General features: G+C 43.9%; 1 protein-coding gene across 1 annotated transcript in view; it reads left to right on the forward strand.

The window, feature by feature from the left end:
- The window catches only part of OTUD7A (OTU deubiquitinase 7A), a 373,673-nt gene that overhangs the window by 209,191 nt on the left and 148,254 nt on the right, over window positions 1-16,228 (forward strand). Inside the window, exons 3-4 of the mRNA XM_030931684.1 lie at window positions 2,286-2,380; window positions 4,082-4,236. Coding sequence (XP_030787544.1) covers window positions 4,086-4,236 — 151 coding nt within the window. The 5' untranslated portion in view covers window positions 2,286-2,380; window positions 4,082-4,085. The remainder of the gene's footprint in view (window positions 1-2,285; window positions 2,381-4,081; window positions 4,237-16,228) is intronic.

Consider the following 16,228-nt stretch of genomic DNA (forward strand, 5'->3'; position numbering starts at 1 on the left):
TTCAGCAAGCTGGTGGCAGCAGTTTTCTTGCTCAGTGGAGACTTGGGAAGGCAAGGGTAGTCTCGGTCCCTGTTGAGAGTTCATTCACTGGCTCATAATTAATGTTTATTGAGCATGTACTATGGGCCAGTACATTTGTGCATGAATTCCTTAAAATTTCATAATAACTGTGAGATACTCTTATTATTCTAATTGTATTGATGAGGAAACTGAGGCACGGAGAGGTGATATAACATGCCTAAGGTCACACAAAGTGGTGGAACCATTTTGGCCCCAGGGACTGATTCCAGGGCCAACCCTCTTCCCCACATGGCACTGCCCCTCCTAAGGCAAAGTCACCAGGCATTGACGGGACACATTACTTTCCCCAGGGTGGCTGATGAGACCTTCAGAGACGTTCTGTCTAAGGGCTAGGATGCATGGAGGAGAGCAGAAATGCAGGGCCAGGGCACGGCCACCCAGAGCCTCAGGCTATTCGAAGCGGCTGAGTGAGTGCTTTAGACCACACAGGGTAGGTTGAGAGGTACTGTGCATGCTTGGGAGGATGACCCAGGTAACTGGGGGCCAGTGTCCCCACCAGCCCAGCCCCTCCCATATCATCATGGGACATGAATGTGAGGATGTGGTGATGGTGGCAGTGTGAGGTTTAACAAATACATCTGGAAGGCCAGGCACGGTGGTTCCCACCTGTAATCCCAGCACCCTGGGAGGCCAAGGTGGGCAGATCACGAGGTCAAGAGATCAAAACCATTCTGGCTAACATGGTGAAACCCTGTCTCTATGAAAGATACAAAAAAAAAAAAAAAAATTAGCCAGGCACGATGGTACATGCCTGTAGTCCCAGCTACTCGGGAGGCTGAGACTGGAGAATGGCATGAACCTGGGAGGCAGAGCTTGCAGTGAGCCGAGATCATGCCACTGCACTCCAGCCTGGGCAACAGAGTGAGACTCCATCTCAAAAAAAAGAAGAAGGAGAAGGAGAAGGAGAAGGAGAAGGAGAAGAAATAAATCTGGAAGCAAGATAAACACGGTAGCTTCTTACCACACAAAACATTCATTTTAAGTCCACACTTAAATCTATGTTTGCATTAAGGACATGATACAGAGGAGGAGATATGGACGTAATTTTAACTGCCATGCTGGTGAAAGCTCATGAAGTTCACAGTACAGCAACCTGGCATAAGTATAAATGGGCTGAGATTATACCATTCACTGCCGCCGAAAGGTGGGGCAACCCAAGTGTCCATAGATGAATCAACCGATACGTAAAATGTGATCTATACATACAGTGGAATATTAGTCTACCTTAAAAAGGAAGAAGATTCTGACACATGCTGACAGCATGCAGCAACCTTGAGGACAGTATGCTAAGAAGAATAAACGAGCCACAAAGGACAAATCCTATATGATCCCATTCACATAAGGTACCCAGAGTAGTCAGATTCACAGAGACAGAAAGTAGAATGGTGGTGGCCGGGGCCTGTGGGGAGAGAGGAATGCAGAGTTAGTATTTTGTGTGTACAGAGTTTCAGTTTGGGAAGATGAGAAAGTTCTGGAGTTGGTTGGAGGTGATGGTTGCTCAACAGTGTAAAGGTACTTAATGCCACTGAATCTTACACTTAAAAATGGTTAAAATGGTAATTCATATTATGTATATTTCACCACATAACTGAGATTGAATGTACTGGTGTGGTATGTGCTAATAAAGTTTGAAACAGCTCTGTAGGCTGGGCGTGGTGGCTCACGTCTGTAGTCCCAGCACTTTAGGAGGCCGAGCGGGTAGATCACAAGGTCGGGGGATCAAGACCATCCTGGCTAACATGGTGAAACCCCGTCTCTACTAAAGATACTAAAAACTAGCCGGGTGTGGTGACAGGCGCCTTTAGTCCCAGCTACTCGGGAGGCTGAGGCCGGAGAATGGCATGAACCCGGGAGGCGGAGCTTGCAGTGAGCCCAGATCGCGCCACTGCACTCCAGCCCCTGCAACAGAGCAAGACTCCGTCTCAAAAAAGAAAAAAACAGCCCTGTGCTGTGCAAGTGATCCTCACTGAAATAGAAGTGCTTGCTGAAACGAGGGAAGCTGAGACAGCCCCCGGCCAGGCCCAGGCATGGGAGATGGTGGTAAGCTGGCGAGCGGGGACCTGTAGGGCCCAGGAAGACAGAGTACATGCCTCAGGCAATTGGCCAAGGCCAAGATCCAGCCTCCTGTGACAAAAAGCCAAGGCTTCGGCCTCAGTCTGAGGGTAAAGAGATCACATGCTCTTGTTCTCTGATCTGTCCCCTAGGTGGCAGTGACAAAAGAAGAGACTCTCCCGGCCGAAGCCCCGGTGCATGGAGAGAAGGAAGAAATCAATTTCCTAATTGGTACCATATACATCAGGTCAAATAATTTTCTTATTTTCTAGCTGTATCAACTAAAAGTTATAGGAGCTGTGTGCAAGATGGGGTGGTCACAATGAATGTCCCTGAGGGTACCGACCTCCCTGCCTGAGACCCTCAGTCCTCAGGGTCTTGCACGTTAAGTGAGCTCATTTCCTGCATTCCTACAGAAAAACAGGAGTGCTCAGAGAGGTGGAGCCCATGTCACAGCTGGACAAGGGCAGGGCCAGGGTCACATCAGGCTATGTGCCTGGCTCTAAAGCATGGGCCACTGACACAGGACCTACCCCACCAAGCAGCACCCATCCCAGTGGGTTACTGTGAAAGAAAGAACAGAGGACAGTCATCAATAGCATGGGATTCAAACTCACCCCCACAATCTGTAAAATTAATTACATGCTTACTAGCATAAAATTCTCCATTGCCTGTAATGGAGTCTGCAAACTTTTTCCGTAAAGTTCCAGGAAGTAAATATTTTCAGTTTTGTGGGCCTTAGGGTCTCTGTTTTAACTCCTCAACTCAGCTGGGTGCAAAAGCAGCCACAGGCAATATGCAAATGAGTGGGTATGGCTGTATTCCCGTAAAACTTCATTTACAAAAACGGGTGGCATACCACAGGTGACCCGTAGTCCATAACTTGCGGACCTTTTATCTACACAAACACAAGGATGCATTTGCACTCCATCAGCAAAGACTGAGCACCCACTGGGGACCCCAGCACTTCTGACTAGTATAAGTCTCTCTCACTTGCAACGTGACAGTTGCTTTTCCCCAGCAATCGGCTGCTACAGTCAGCCTGGGTCAAGCTGCTGCACATCCGTTCTCTTTCTCTGGCTGGGATCATACTGCCTGGGAAATCTGACATTCTTCAGAATGTTGTTGGATTGATGGCAGCTCTTAGAGAGATGGCAGATAGTTTAGTAGCCATCTTCAGCAAGTGTAGTATTTCAGTCAACTGTGGATTAACCTGGAGTCTTTCCTAATAGCCAAGTAAGTGGTGAGGGCTGAGGGGGCAGGATGGCACACTGGTAAAGGCATAATTGGAATAGAGTGGGTAACATTCCTCACATTGTGAAAGTATTACAAGTCTATACAGTTTGGAAGAGGATTAGAAGTCTAGCAACTCCAATTGAATTTTTCTAGGTATACTTAGGTATTTGAAATTTTAAAATAATCTAGTCTTTTTTTCCCATCAGTTATTGGAAATAATAAAATGTAAGGTCAGGAGCACTGGAAATAGTGGTGACCCCTTGCCTTAGTCTATCTAGGCTGCTGTGTCAAAATACAATAGCTTGGGAGGCTTATGAACCATAGAAACATATTCCACACAATGCTAAAGGCTGGGGAGTCTAAGATCAGGGAACCAGCGGATTTGGTGTCTAGTGAGGGCCCATTTCCTGCTTCATAGATGGCACTGTCTCCATCACCTTGGAGATGAGATATCAGCATATGAATTTTAGGAGGAAACACAAGCATACCCCTTCTCTCACATGGCATGTACAGAGGGATGACATTTTAGTTCAAATTCTATAATATAATGTCTTGCATGAAGAATCAGGCAGTTGGACCAAACCAGTTCAGAAAAATATGACAGCAGGTGGAAATGGCTCCTGTTCTCTCCCTCAGGTCTCTGCATGTAGTTGTCACTTGGCAGCTCCATTTCTGTCACGTGGTAAAATGCCTTTTCTCTTCTTTCCTGCAGATGGATGGTTTCTAGTGTGCTTCCAAACCCCACCTCGGCTGAGTGTTGGGCAGCACTCCTACATGATCCTATGACTCTTGATATGGACGCAGTCCTGTCAGACTTTGTTCGGTCCACAGGGGCAGAACCTGGTCTGGCCAGAGACCTGCTGGAAGGTAAGCCCACCTCCTTGTCCCCCCACACCACCATTCTGGGCATAACTACCTTCCAAATAAGAAGATTTCCAATACCTGGTAGCAGTGGTACTTGGACAGTATTTGGACTCTCAAAAGTGAAAGTGTTGGTGATAAAATTATTTTTGTTATTTTTATTTGGCTTATGAAATAGATCACCCAACTCTTGACAGTCAAGTTGCCATGAAGCACTAATTGGGCTTTGCTTTGTGTCACATCTTACTGATGTTGAGTCAAAATTTATCAATGATTATTATATTTAAGAAAATATATTCAATGGAGCAGAAATAAAAAACATTCAAGAAAATACTTTTATGGGAGGCCTTAGTTTCATATCTCTGTGTTAGCTGAGACGAAAATACTCTAGGCCAGGGTTTTTGGTGGAAAAAGCACCTACTAGCCAGTAAAGTCACTGGGAGTAATTCACAAACAAGAAGACAGCCTTCATCCCCCAGCTTTTCACATAGATATCATTTGCTGTGTGAGAAATGTGCACCCTCCATATGTGTGATGTTTTCAGATACTTACTCAGCTATAACCATAATGAACTAAAATGAAAGCTTAGTTTCTGTGTCACTAAAATGGATTTACCTTTTTTTTTTTTTTTTTTTTTTTTTTTTTTTGATAGTGGCAGTGGTATGTGAAGGTAGGAAGGACCAGTCACAACTTTTCAGGACAGTCAGCTGTGTGAGAAGACAGAACTTTGTAATGTTTACTCTTTACTTCAAATGTATAAACTGCAATTTGTGGAGTTAGTAAATACTTGGTCAAGAATTGTAAGTCACAATGATTCTTTAAGTCACTTAGGGAAAATAAGAGTTACTGTACATTTGCAGAAGTGGAGAGAATTATTCCATCCTATTGAAAATTAAGAACCACCTACTGGAGGATTATCAGAAAATGGCAATGGCAAAAACATAGTTTTTAAATTTTCCCCAACCTCTTAGAATTTCAAACCAACTCCAAGTTTAGAATAAAATATGCTTAGAGTTTTTGCAATCTATGGAAATCATAATATGATTCTCCCTTCCTGCTATTTATATGATATAATGTCTCCCTGTCAGTTTCCATTATTTTTGTTAAGTGGGCAGCAGAGTGGAGAAGCAGGCTTGGAATAAGGTCGGCAGTGAAATCTGAGTTCGAGTTTAGATTCAGCCACTTATCAACTATGAGATATAGGACAAATTATTTTACTTCCCTTACCCTCAGATTTTTTCTACGTTGAACTTAACCCACCTTACGAGGTGACTGTGAATATTAGAAGTTGTGGGCCGGGTGCGGTGGCTCAAGCCTGTAATCCCAGCACTTTGGGAGGCCGAGACGGGCGGATCACGAGGTCAGGAGATCGAGACCATCCTGGCTAACACGGTGAAACCCCGTCTCTACTAAAAAATACAAAAAACTAGCCGGGCGAGGTGGCAGGCGCCTGTAGTCCCAGCTACTCGGGAGGCTGAGGCAGGAGAATGGCGTAAACCCAGGAGGCAGAGCTTGCAGTGAGCTGAGATCTGGCCACTGCACTCCAGCCTGGGCAACAGAGCAAGACTCCGTCTCAAAAAAAAAAAAAAAAAAAAAAAGTTGTGATATAAAATGTGTGGTAAAGAAGCAGCATGTAACAGATGCTCAAAAAAGTATTTTCATAAGAACATGCTTGTGGTGGCCATTATTGTAATTAGTACTAAAATCAGTATTAATGTCTAGACAGTCTTAAATAGGAAGCAAGAGATGTCATCTCTTTTCTTTATTTTTTTACTTATGTTCTTCACGTTAAGATACAGAAAAATTAAGTTTTTTGTGTCTAGTTCCATGAACTTTAGCACATGTATGGATTTGTGTTATTACTACCACTTTCAGGACACAGAAGCACTTCATCGCCTCCAGATTCTCTGTCCTGTTATCTTTTTTAATCAGACCCTCCCCTACCCCAACCATTGGCAACCTGTGCTCTCTTTTCTATCACTCGTTTTGTCTCTTTGCAAGAACGTCAGATAAATGTCCTACAGAGCCTAATCTTTGAAACTGGCTCCTTTTCATGCAGTGGGATTATTTTGAGACTCATCAAGTCATGTGTCAGTAGCCGGTTCCTTTTTGTTCCTGAGTAGTATTCCATTCTGTAGGTACACCACAATATATTTATCCACTCATCTGTCCAGAAGCATTTCAGTTGTTATCCATTTTTGGCAGTTATGACTAGAGCTTCTAGAAACATTTAAGAACAGGATTTTGTGAATATGGTTTTAATTTTTCTTTCTTTTTTTTTTTTTTTTTTTTTTTGTGACACGCAGTCTCACTCTGTAGCCCAGGCTGGAGTGCAATGGCGCCGTCTCCGCTCATTGCAACCTCCGCCTCCCAGGTCCCAGTTCAAGCAATTCTCCTGCCTCAGCCTCCTGAGTAGCTGGGATTACAGCCGTGGACCACCATGCCCAGCTAATGTTTGTATTTTTAGTAGAGCCGGGGTTTCACCATATTGGCCAGGCTGGTCTTGAATTCCTAACCTCGTGATCCGCCTGTCTCAGCCTCCCAAAGTGCTGGGATTGTAGGTGTGAACCACCGTGCCCGGCCTAGTTTTAATTTTTCTAGGCTAAATACATATTAACCTTGTAAGAAACTGCCAACCTGTTTTCCAGAGTGCTGCACCATTTTGCATTCCCACCAGCAATGTCTGAGAGCTGCAGCTGCCCCACATCCTTGTCAACACTTGATTTCTTCCTTTTTTGTTTTTGCGTTTTAACCATTTGATAGCTGTGTAGTGGTATTTCTTCATGGTTTTAAATTTCATTTTCCTAATAACTAATGACATTGAAAATTTTCATACTATTTATCATCCATCTTTTTATTTTCTTTCATGAAATGTCCGTTCAAGCTTTTTGCCTATGTCTAAATTGAGTTGTTTACTTGAGTTTTAAGAGTTCTTTACATATTCTGAGTATAAATCCTTTGTTCAGATAGGTGATTTGCAAATATCTTCTCCCAGTCTGTGCTTGACTTTTCAGTCTCTTAACAGGGCCTTTTACAGAGCACAGTTTTAATTTCTGATGCAGTCCAACTGACGTTTTTCTGGTATAGATCTTGCATTGCGTGACATATCTGAGAAATTTTACATAACTCCAGATCATGAAGATTTTCTCATAGTTGGTCTTTTAAAAGTTTTATACTTTCATGTTTTACATTTAGATCTACGATCCATTTGAGTTGCTTTTTGTATAATATGTGAGATTAGGGTCCAGATTCAGTTTTATGCATACGAATATCCCATTTGAGTTGCTTTTTGTATAATATGTGAGATTTAGGTCCAGATTCAGTTTTATGCATACGAATATCCAATTGTTTCAACATCATTTATTGAAAATATCCTCCTTCTTTCATTGAAATTGAATTGCCTTTACAGATTTCACAAAAAGCCAGCTGAGGGTATTTGTAAGAAATATATTTCTGAACAGTGGTTCTGTCCCATTAATCATTATGTCTGTTCTTTTATCAACACTGTGCCATATTGATTTCTATAGCTCTGTAATGAGTCTTAAAATCAGACAGTGTGATTTTTCTAAATTTATTCTTCTTTTTCAAAAGTGTTTCAGCTATTTTTTTTTTGCCTTTCCATGTGAACTTTAGGATCCACTTACCTCCATCTACTCTATCTATAGACTGTTTTGCTGAGATTTTGACTACAATTTTAGTAAATCTACAACTCAATCCTGTGTTGTGTCTTTCAGTCCATGAAGGAATGCCGTAATTTCCATGTACTTGGGCCTCCGTTAAGTTCTTTCATCCACATTTTATGGCTTTTGGCATATAGATCCTGTACATGTTTTGTTATATGTATATCGGGGGGTGGGGTTGTAAGCTATTGTACATGGTATTTTTTATTTCAGTTTCTACTTGTTCATTGGTAATGTACAAAAATATAATTGATTTTTGTGTGCTGATCTTATATCCTGCAATCTTGCTATAGCTAAACTCAGTTTGTTCTAGGAAGGCTGTGTGTGTGTGTGTGTGTGTGTGTGTGTGTGTGTGTGTGTGTGTGTATGTGTGTTCTCCTTGGGATTTTCTACATAGGTGATCATATTGTCTCTGAGTAAAGACAGTTTTCTTTCTTCCTTTCCAGTCTCTAGGCCTTTCTGGTTTTCTTGTCTTGTTTCACTGACAAGGACTATTCAAAAGGTTAAACAGCGGTGTTAAAAAAGAAGATCCTTGTGTTGTTCTTAATCTCTGAGAAAAAGCAGTATTTCACCATGAAGTAGAATGTTGGCTATAGCTTTTAGTAGATGGTCTTTATCAGGTGAAGAAAATTTCTTTCTATTCCAAGTTTGCTGAGAGTTTTCTAATAAATAGATACTGAATTTTAAAAATGAAGATCAAATTGGTTTTTTGCTTTAAACTGTTGCTATACTAGATTAAACTGATTGTCTTCCAGTGGTAAACCAGACTTTCAGCTATTTCTTTCCATGTTTCTATGTTCTGCCATTTTTTTCTTTGCTTCTGGGACTCAGATGATAGGACACTCAGACCTTTTGTTGTTACCTAACGTCTCTGTGGTTCTGTTCAGGTTTTTCAAATTTTGTCTGTTGTTCAGATTCAATCGTTTCTATTAATTTTATTTATAAATTTACTAACTACTTCCTCCATCATCTTCTGTTAGTGAGCCCATCCGGTGGGTTTTCTATTTTAGTAGTTGAATTTTTTCATTTCTAAGATTTCCACTTAGTTCTTCTTCATATCTTCTATTTGTAAAACTTTCTGTATTTTTTAAGAGTACCCTTCTTTACTTGTACAATATTTTTAACAACTGCTTGAAAATCTTTGTCAAATAATTCCAGTATCTGTTTCATCTCAGAGTAGCTGTTGGCTTTCTGTATGCTGAGTATGCTTTCAGTATGCTGAATTGTATCCTAGACATTTTAAATACTATGTTTTGAGATTCTGGTTATTGTTAAAATCTTACAGTGAATGTCATTAACTTTATTTTAGAAGATAATCACTCCAAATGGGTTCAGACCACAAATTCCTAGTTCCCCGCAAGACTCATGTGGATTGTGGTTGCTATGAAAGTCTTTGAGATGTGGATCCATCTCACACAAGTGCCACCTAGTGGCCAGCCTGGGACTCCGGTGGTAGTCTATCCCGTATTTCAGCACTCAAAGTCTGTGTCATCTGTGTAGGGTCAGATCCATACATGTAGAGCTCAAGGGTAAGCCCAAGAGTTCATGAGCAACTGTCAGGGGTTGCTCTCCCGAAGTCCTTCCTCACTGTAAGCTGCTCAGTAGTGTCTGGGTCCCTGGGCTCTACCTTTTCAGCCCTCCAGCCAGCTTGGGTGGTTGAGGCTTGATTTCCCCTACTCTCTGGTGCACTTGACTGAAACACGTCAGAGCTAAGCAGCCGGAAGCCAAAGAGAAAAAGCGTGAAGGTTTTCCCCACCTTCTGGGGACCGCAGACCCTCTGGTTGGAAAGGAAGTTTGCCTGGCCTGATGACTTTAATTATCTGCCATTTCTCACTAAGGCCACAAAATTTCTTGAGGTCTGGGGCACAGAGAAGAAAAACTTTTAGAAAAAAAAAGAAGATAAATTAGAGATTTCCAGACTTTCTCAGAACAGTAGAGACCCCTTTCCTGCTTCTGTACAGAGTTGGTGGGCTTTTCCTGGAATTCGTGCCCACTCTGGATTAGGAGGTGCATTGAGTCCACACTGGGGAGACGAGGTGGGGAAGTGTCTCGCTCACCTCCAGCTCTGTGGCACTTCCAACCGCGGTCTCCTTTCTGCACTGGCACTTCCAACTGTGACCTACCTTCCTGAGCCCAGTCGCTGCTGCCTGCACACTGTCCAGGGGTCCCGCCTGCACCCCAGTGGGAGAGAGGGTGGCAGTGCTGAGCGCTCACTCACCTCACCCACTGCTGGGTCCTGCCCTCGGCTTTCACAGGTAAGAGGACTGTGGTTCCATTGTGTATGATGGATTAAGGTGTCAAAGTTATTTGGGTGAAGATTTCTCTAAAGTCAGTATTTCAAAGAATGAAGTATTTTTGTTGTAAGTCCTCAGAATGATCTGTATTGGGAGGATGTCAGTAATGTGGGAATTTAGAGGGGAGATGTCTGAAGGGAAATAAATCCTCATGGTGGCAGAAGCTGAGTGGAAGGTACATGGTCCTCATTTGTAACTTCTTGTATTTTTATTTATTTCAAAATGAAAAGTTAAAAACCACCACAATGATGGGAATCACAGCACAGCAGAGGGAGACCAATAAGAGAGAGGAGGAGCAGAGGCTGATCACAACCTTGGTAAACTGAGGCAAGTGAACACCGACCTGCCTCCATACAGAAGAGGGTGGCCTTGCCTGTTCGCCTGCTTCCTGTGTTACCAGATCAAACTTGGGTCTGACCCTCTGGCGCAGCAAAGCCAGAAACTGACGTCAAGCTTGCAGTAAGAGAAAGTGAGACATTTATTGCAGGGTAGCAAGCCAGGAGAATTGGGCAGCTCGTGCTGAAGCCCTGAATCCCCCAGTGCCATATAGGTAAGCGTTTTCACAGGCAGGAAAAGTCTGGGCGTGGTGGCTCATGCCTGTAATCCCAGCACTTTGGGAGGCCTAGGCGGGCAGATCACCTAAGGTCGGGAGTTCGAGACCAGCCCGGCTAACCTGATGAAACCCCGTCTCTACTACAAATACAAAAATTAGCTGGGTGTGGTGGTGGGCGCCTGTAATCCCAGCTACTCAGGAGGCTGAGGCACGAAAATCGCTTAAACCCAGGAGGCAGAGGTTGCAGTGAGCTGAGATTGTGCCATTGCACTCCAGCCTGGCAACAGAGCAAGACTCCATCTCAAAAAAAAAAAAAAAAAAAGTAATAATAATAATAAAATAAAGTCGGGGGCAGAAGTTACAGGCAAAGACATAAATCAATACATGGAGGCTGTACATTGGTTTGACCTAGAAAGACAGGCCATCTTGAACCAGATATGGGGCGAAGGGCACAGGTCATAGGGGGATTCGAAGATTTTCTGATTTACAATGGGTTAAGGAGATGAAGCTTTGTCTGCAAATTTGTGATCAGCAGAAAAGAATGTTAGCTCTGGTCTGTGGGCATGACCTCCTCTAGGCCCGTCAGGAAGAATTTTAGAACAAAGAATGATGGTCCAAGCTCAGTCCTCAGTTTCCCCTGTCTGAGGTCTGCATGCCAGCAGATAGCACTTTTCATTTGGTGAGGGTCCTGGTTTCTGAAAATCAACTCAAGGACTTGTGTTAAAATGTTACCTTTATTCTCTGTAGGGAACTTGGGTTTATTCTGTGACTTTAACTTCCCTGGCTATTGTTTTAAGTTATTCTTCCTTTCTTGCTTCAGTTGCTCATTTACTTCCCAGTGCTGGCTAGGTGCCTGGAAATGCCTTTGAAGGAACTCAAGATTTCCTTTTATTTTCATGCTTGGGGGCAGGTGCCCAGCAGGCCCCTAAGAGGGGTCTCTGCTCCATCTCATCTTCATATCAGCCTCTTGCATGTCCCTGAAGTGGTTCTCCAAAACAAATTCAAGTCAGGTAACTCCGTTTCCTCAAATTGTTCATACCCCGCCCCCATTAATTACCTGCAGAATAAACTTCTCCACCTGGTACTCCAGCCCTTTAGCATCTAGTCCTATTCCATCCCTTCCCTCATTACCTGAGGCGTCTCTTCACCATCCCTTTCCCTGACTTGACACCCACCTCTGTGCTTCTGTCTTCACCCATTGCTCCTGCTGCCCCTCCCCCTGCACACACTGCCTCCCTGTTGAAATTCAGCTCTTCCTCCAAGATGGATCATGAACTCCCAGACAGCAAGGACCATGCAAGGTTTTGTTCACTGTTCGCCCAACACTCAGCACGTATGAGTCCCTCAGTAGAGTGATCTATTAATAGCTGCTGGGGTACAGTGATGAGCAGCCAGACAGAAATCGCCCCCATGGAGACAGGTGGAAATAAGTTATATAGTACGTTAGCCATTAATGCTGGGAAGATAACTAAGTCAGGGGGAAGGAAGTGGGTATGAGTGTGTACAGTTTTAAATTAGGGTTGTCAGGGAAGGCTTAAGGCTTCACTTAAAAAAAAAAGGGATCTGAGCAAAGATTTGAGGAGGTGAGAAAGCGAGCCACGTGGATGTCTGGAGGAAGAACTTTCTATGAAGAGTAAGGATTCACTGATCATTCCTTGCCCTCCTGTGGAACTTTGTGGACTTCTGCTGCAGCATGTGCTTGGTTGTGCCTTATTTTATAATTCATCACATGCTTGTCAGGCTGGATTTGCCCAGTCTTGAGCACATGCCACTGATTTAGCAGAATTCACAGCTCTGACATTTCCAAGTGTGTGCAATTAGAGGACTGCCATGGACAAATCCCACACCCTTGAATGGGAACAAAAAGGTGATCTAGGGACCATGAATCCTAAGCAGGAGTTAATGCTTGACCACAAGGTGTGAGGGCCCTTGGCCGGGGCTGGGACTGTCTTGTCAGTGGGTCTAGAAATACTGAAAGGAAACCGTTGGCTGCCCTTCCAACTGTCCTGTTCTTACTAGGGAGAGCTCTGCCGTTAGACCAGACATATTTGGGGGGAAAAAATGGCAAAAACAGAAAAAAAAAAAAACATTTCCAATCAGAATTCTAAGATACGTCCTCTAGCCTGGCCCCATTCAGGAAGACACATTCTTCCTTTAGAGATAAGAGTATTTAAATACTCTTAAACAGACCAGTTAAGACCATTTGCGGTGAGTTACCTTGTGTCATGTTGATCAATTAAGTAGATCTGATTTCCCTCATTTCCTTCCTACCGGGGAAGCTTGTAACCCCTAGGTACCATCACTGGCCTATTTTGCTGGTTTTACTCAAAAGTCTGTGCCATTGTAGCTGCTTGAAATTAAACACTTTGGCCAGGCGCGGTGGCTCACGCCTGTAATCCCAGCACTTTGGGAGGCTGAGGCAGGCGGATCACGAGATCAGGAGTTCAAAACCATCCTGACCAACACAGTGAAACCCCGTCTCTACTAAAAGCACAAAAATTGCTGGGCATGGTGGTGCACACCTGTAAACCCAGCTACTCAAGAGGCTGAGGCAGAGGTTGCAGTGAGCTGAGATCGTGCCATTGTACTACAGCTGGGGCAACAAGTGAGACTCTGTCTCAAAAGAAAAAAAGAAAGAGAGAAAGAAACACTTCCTCTCTGGAAAGCCAGCCACATTCGTCCCAGCATCTTTCTTGGTGTCTGTACATGGACAAAGCCTCCCCGTTCCCCCATGTCCCCCACCACTTTGTGTCCTTCCACTTTGCTTCACTTATGTGCCCACCACTCCAGGGTTCCTTGAGGTCCAGGAATTCCATGCCATTCCCTTTCACATGGCTGAGCGCCCCAGCCCTGTGAATTAGCTGTCCTGAGTGGGCGCTCAGTAATGTGGGCGAAACTGAGTCAAGCTGAAGAGGGAAGGAGCAAGAAGCAACCACAAGCCCTCTGATAGTGCGGCTCAGATTCACAGCCATGTTGTTAAACACTTTTTAAGATAAAAAAATTAGCTGTGCAAACTGAAATCAATTTAAACTAGTTTCTTTGATTAGGCAGGAAAGAGGAGGCTGCTACATATTAAGAACTCCCACTTAAGCCAAACCTTCATGTTTTCAATCTCCAAGCAGGCATTGAGGGCCTCTGGGCTGCGTGTGGGAGATCCAGGAAGAAAGAAGAGTAGGCCCTGCCTTCAGGGTCCTTCCTGCCTAAAGCAATCTATAGGCAGCTGTGTTCTAACAAAACTTTTATTTCTAAAACAGGCAGCCAGCCAGCCTATGGGCAGTAGTTTGCCAACCTGTGCTGTAGATTAAAAAAGGCTTGAGATCTGTCAAACAGTGATAATGTATGCACATTATTTGAATACTGATTCCAACAAACTAAAAAAGAAAAATTATAAGACAATCTGGGAAATGTGAGCACTTAACATTTAATGGATATTTGATGATATTAAAGAAGAACTACTTTTAGATATGATATTTTTATTGTGATAGTGCTAAGAAAAATAAGATACATACTGACGTGGATGGATGAAGTAATATCATGCAGGGCTTTTCTGGGGACAGGCGAATGGGTGGGAGAGGAGATGAAACAGTATTATCCATGAGATGCTTTTTATTAAACCTGAACAGTGGATGCAAACAGGTTTATTATAAGCGATGTACGAATGTTTCCATAATAAAAAGTTTTAAAACAGACAGCACCAGGAAACCTCCGCTTCCAGCCAAGATGAAGTATCAGAATGTGGGTGTGCCCTCCTGCCTAAAGAAGAAAATGATAAACATGATAAACAAGACACTGAACATTAGATAGTGAAGGACAGTAGTCCCCAAGAGATTGGAAACAAACAAGGTTAGTCCTATAATTGCCCAGCTCACTGCCTTGAGAAAGTTTCTAATATGTGGTACAGGGAGGAGGAGCCCAGAGGAAGCTTGCCCGACTCCACAATGGAAGGAGACAGAGCTTAGAGTCCCAGGAGTCCAGGAGGCTGGAGTCCACAGGACAGAGCCTGAGCGAGGAGACAGCTACACAGAGAGAACTGCAGTGATTCACGGAGGGTTTGCCTCTGCCACTCAGCCAAGTGTCAGTCAGTGCCTGTGTGTGAGGAAGCTATGTGGAGCTGGGGAGAGAACCACCTAAGAGGATTAGAGGAAGCAGTGCCTGGGGCTGATACAGAGCCATGGAAAGTGCCTGTGCTCGCCAGCCAGGCCGTACAAGCACTGAATATAATACCTAGAAGGATCTTGCCTCAGTAACTGGGAGTAATTAGCCCTGTAATAAAAACTTTTCTAGGGCTAGACACAGTGGCTCATACTTGTAATCCCAACACTTTGGGAGGCCAAGCGAGGAGGATCACTTGAGGACAAGAGTTCAAGACCAGCCTGAACAACATAGTGAGACCTCTGTCTCCACAAAAATCTTCTAAAAATTAGCTGGGCATGGTGGCATGTGCCTGTTGTCCTAGCTATTCAGGAGGCTGAGTTGAGGAGATCACTTGCGCCCGAGAGTTCGAGGTTATGGTGAGCTATGAGCGCACCACTGCACTCCAGCCTAAGCAACACTAAGACCCTGACTCTAAAAAAGTAAAAGTAGGTAAATCACTCTGATCATACCTAATGAACCTTAAAAGCAAGAAGCAAGATCCAAAAGGATCAAAGTGAAATGGCCTCATTGCCTGACCCAAAGTTCTTGGTCTCACAGCCAAGGAAGTCAAGGACATGGCCACACCAAGGGTGAGGTTACAGCAGAAGCAGAAATGTATTAGGTGAAAGAAAGATAACAGCTCTCTGCAGCAGAGAGGGGTCCCAAAAAGCATTCCCATTCAGCAGTGAAATGCAAAGGTTTTTTTAAGCTAGCTAGTGGGGAGGCAGTATATTATCTACACAGGGTGTGAAAAACCAGTTAGGACCAGGTGTGCCATCTGCATAGAGCGTGAATCTCTGGCATCCTCCACCCCAACCTTTTATTATGCAGGCAATTCTTTTGCCTGAGCTACTACACGTTGCTTTCCTACTGTGTATGTGCTTAAAAAGGGGAGGTATAGCCCCCGTGGTGGACACACCTGGCCCCAGGTACCCCTTTCTGTCTGTGCAGCTGCAAGGGGAGGTATAGCCCCCATGGTGGACACACCTGGCCCCAGGTACCCCTTTCTGTCTGTGCAGCTGCAGGCATCCCCCCATGCAAATTCCAGCTTCCTTATCTATGTTTCCAGCCCGATCTTCGAGGCTGCTCTTTGTTGGAAAAGAAGTGATTTCCTGGGCTGCTTTTTGGTAGAAGGGAAGTTCTGCCAAGGGCTCTCTGCCCTAACCATCTGCCTAGCTGGTCTCTTTTTACCTCCTCTCTCAAGAGTATTTCCAAGAAATGTAACTTCATTCTACAACAAAGCTCAATAATATTTATAGAAATATAAACTTGTCCAGCACCAAATAATGTAAAAGTCTTGCTGTCTGGCACCCAATCAGAAGTTATCAGGAATGCAA

Source organism: Rhinopithecus roxellana, chromosome 5 (assembly GCF_007565055.1).
Source record: "Rhinopithecus roxellana isolate Shanxi Qingling chromosome 5, ASM756505v1, whole genome shotgun sequence".
Classification (NCBI taxonomy): domain Eukaryota; kingdom Metazoa; phylum Chordata; class Mammalia; order Primates; family Cercopithecidae; genus Rhinopithecus; species Rhinopithecus roxellana.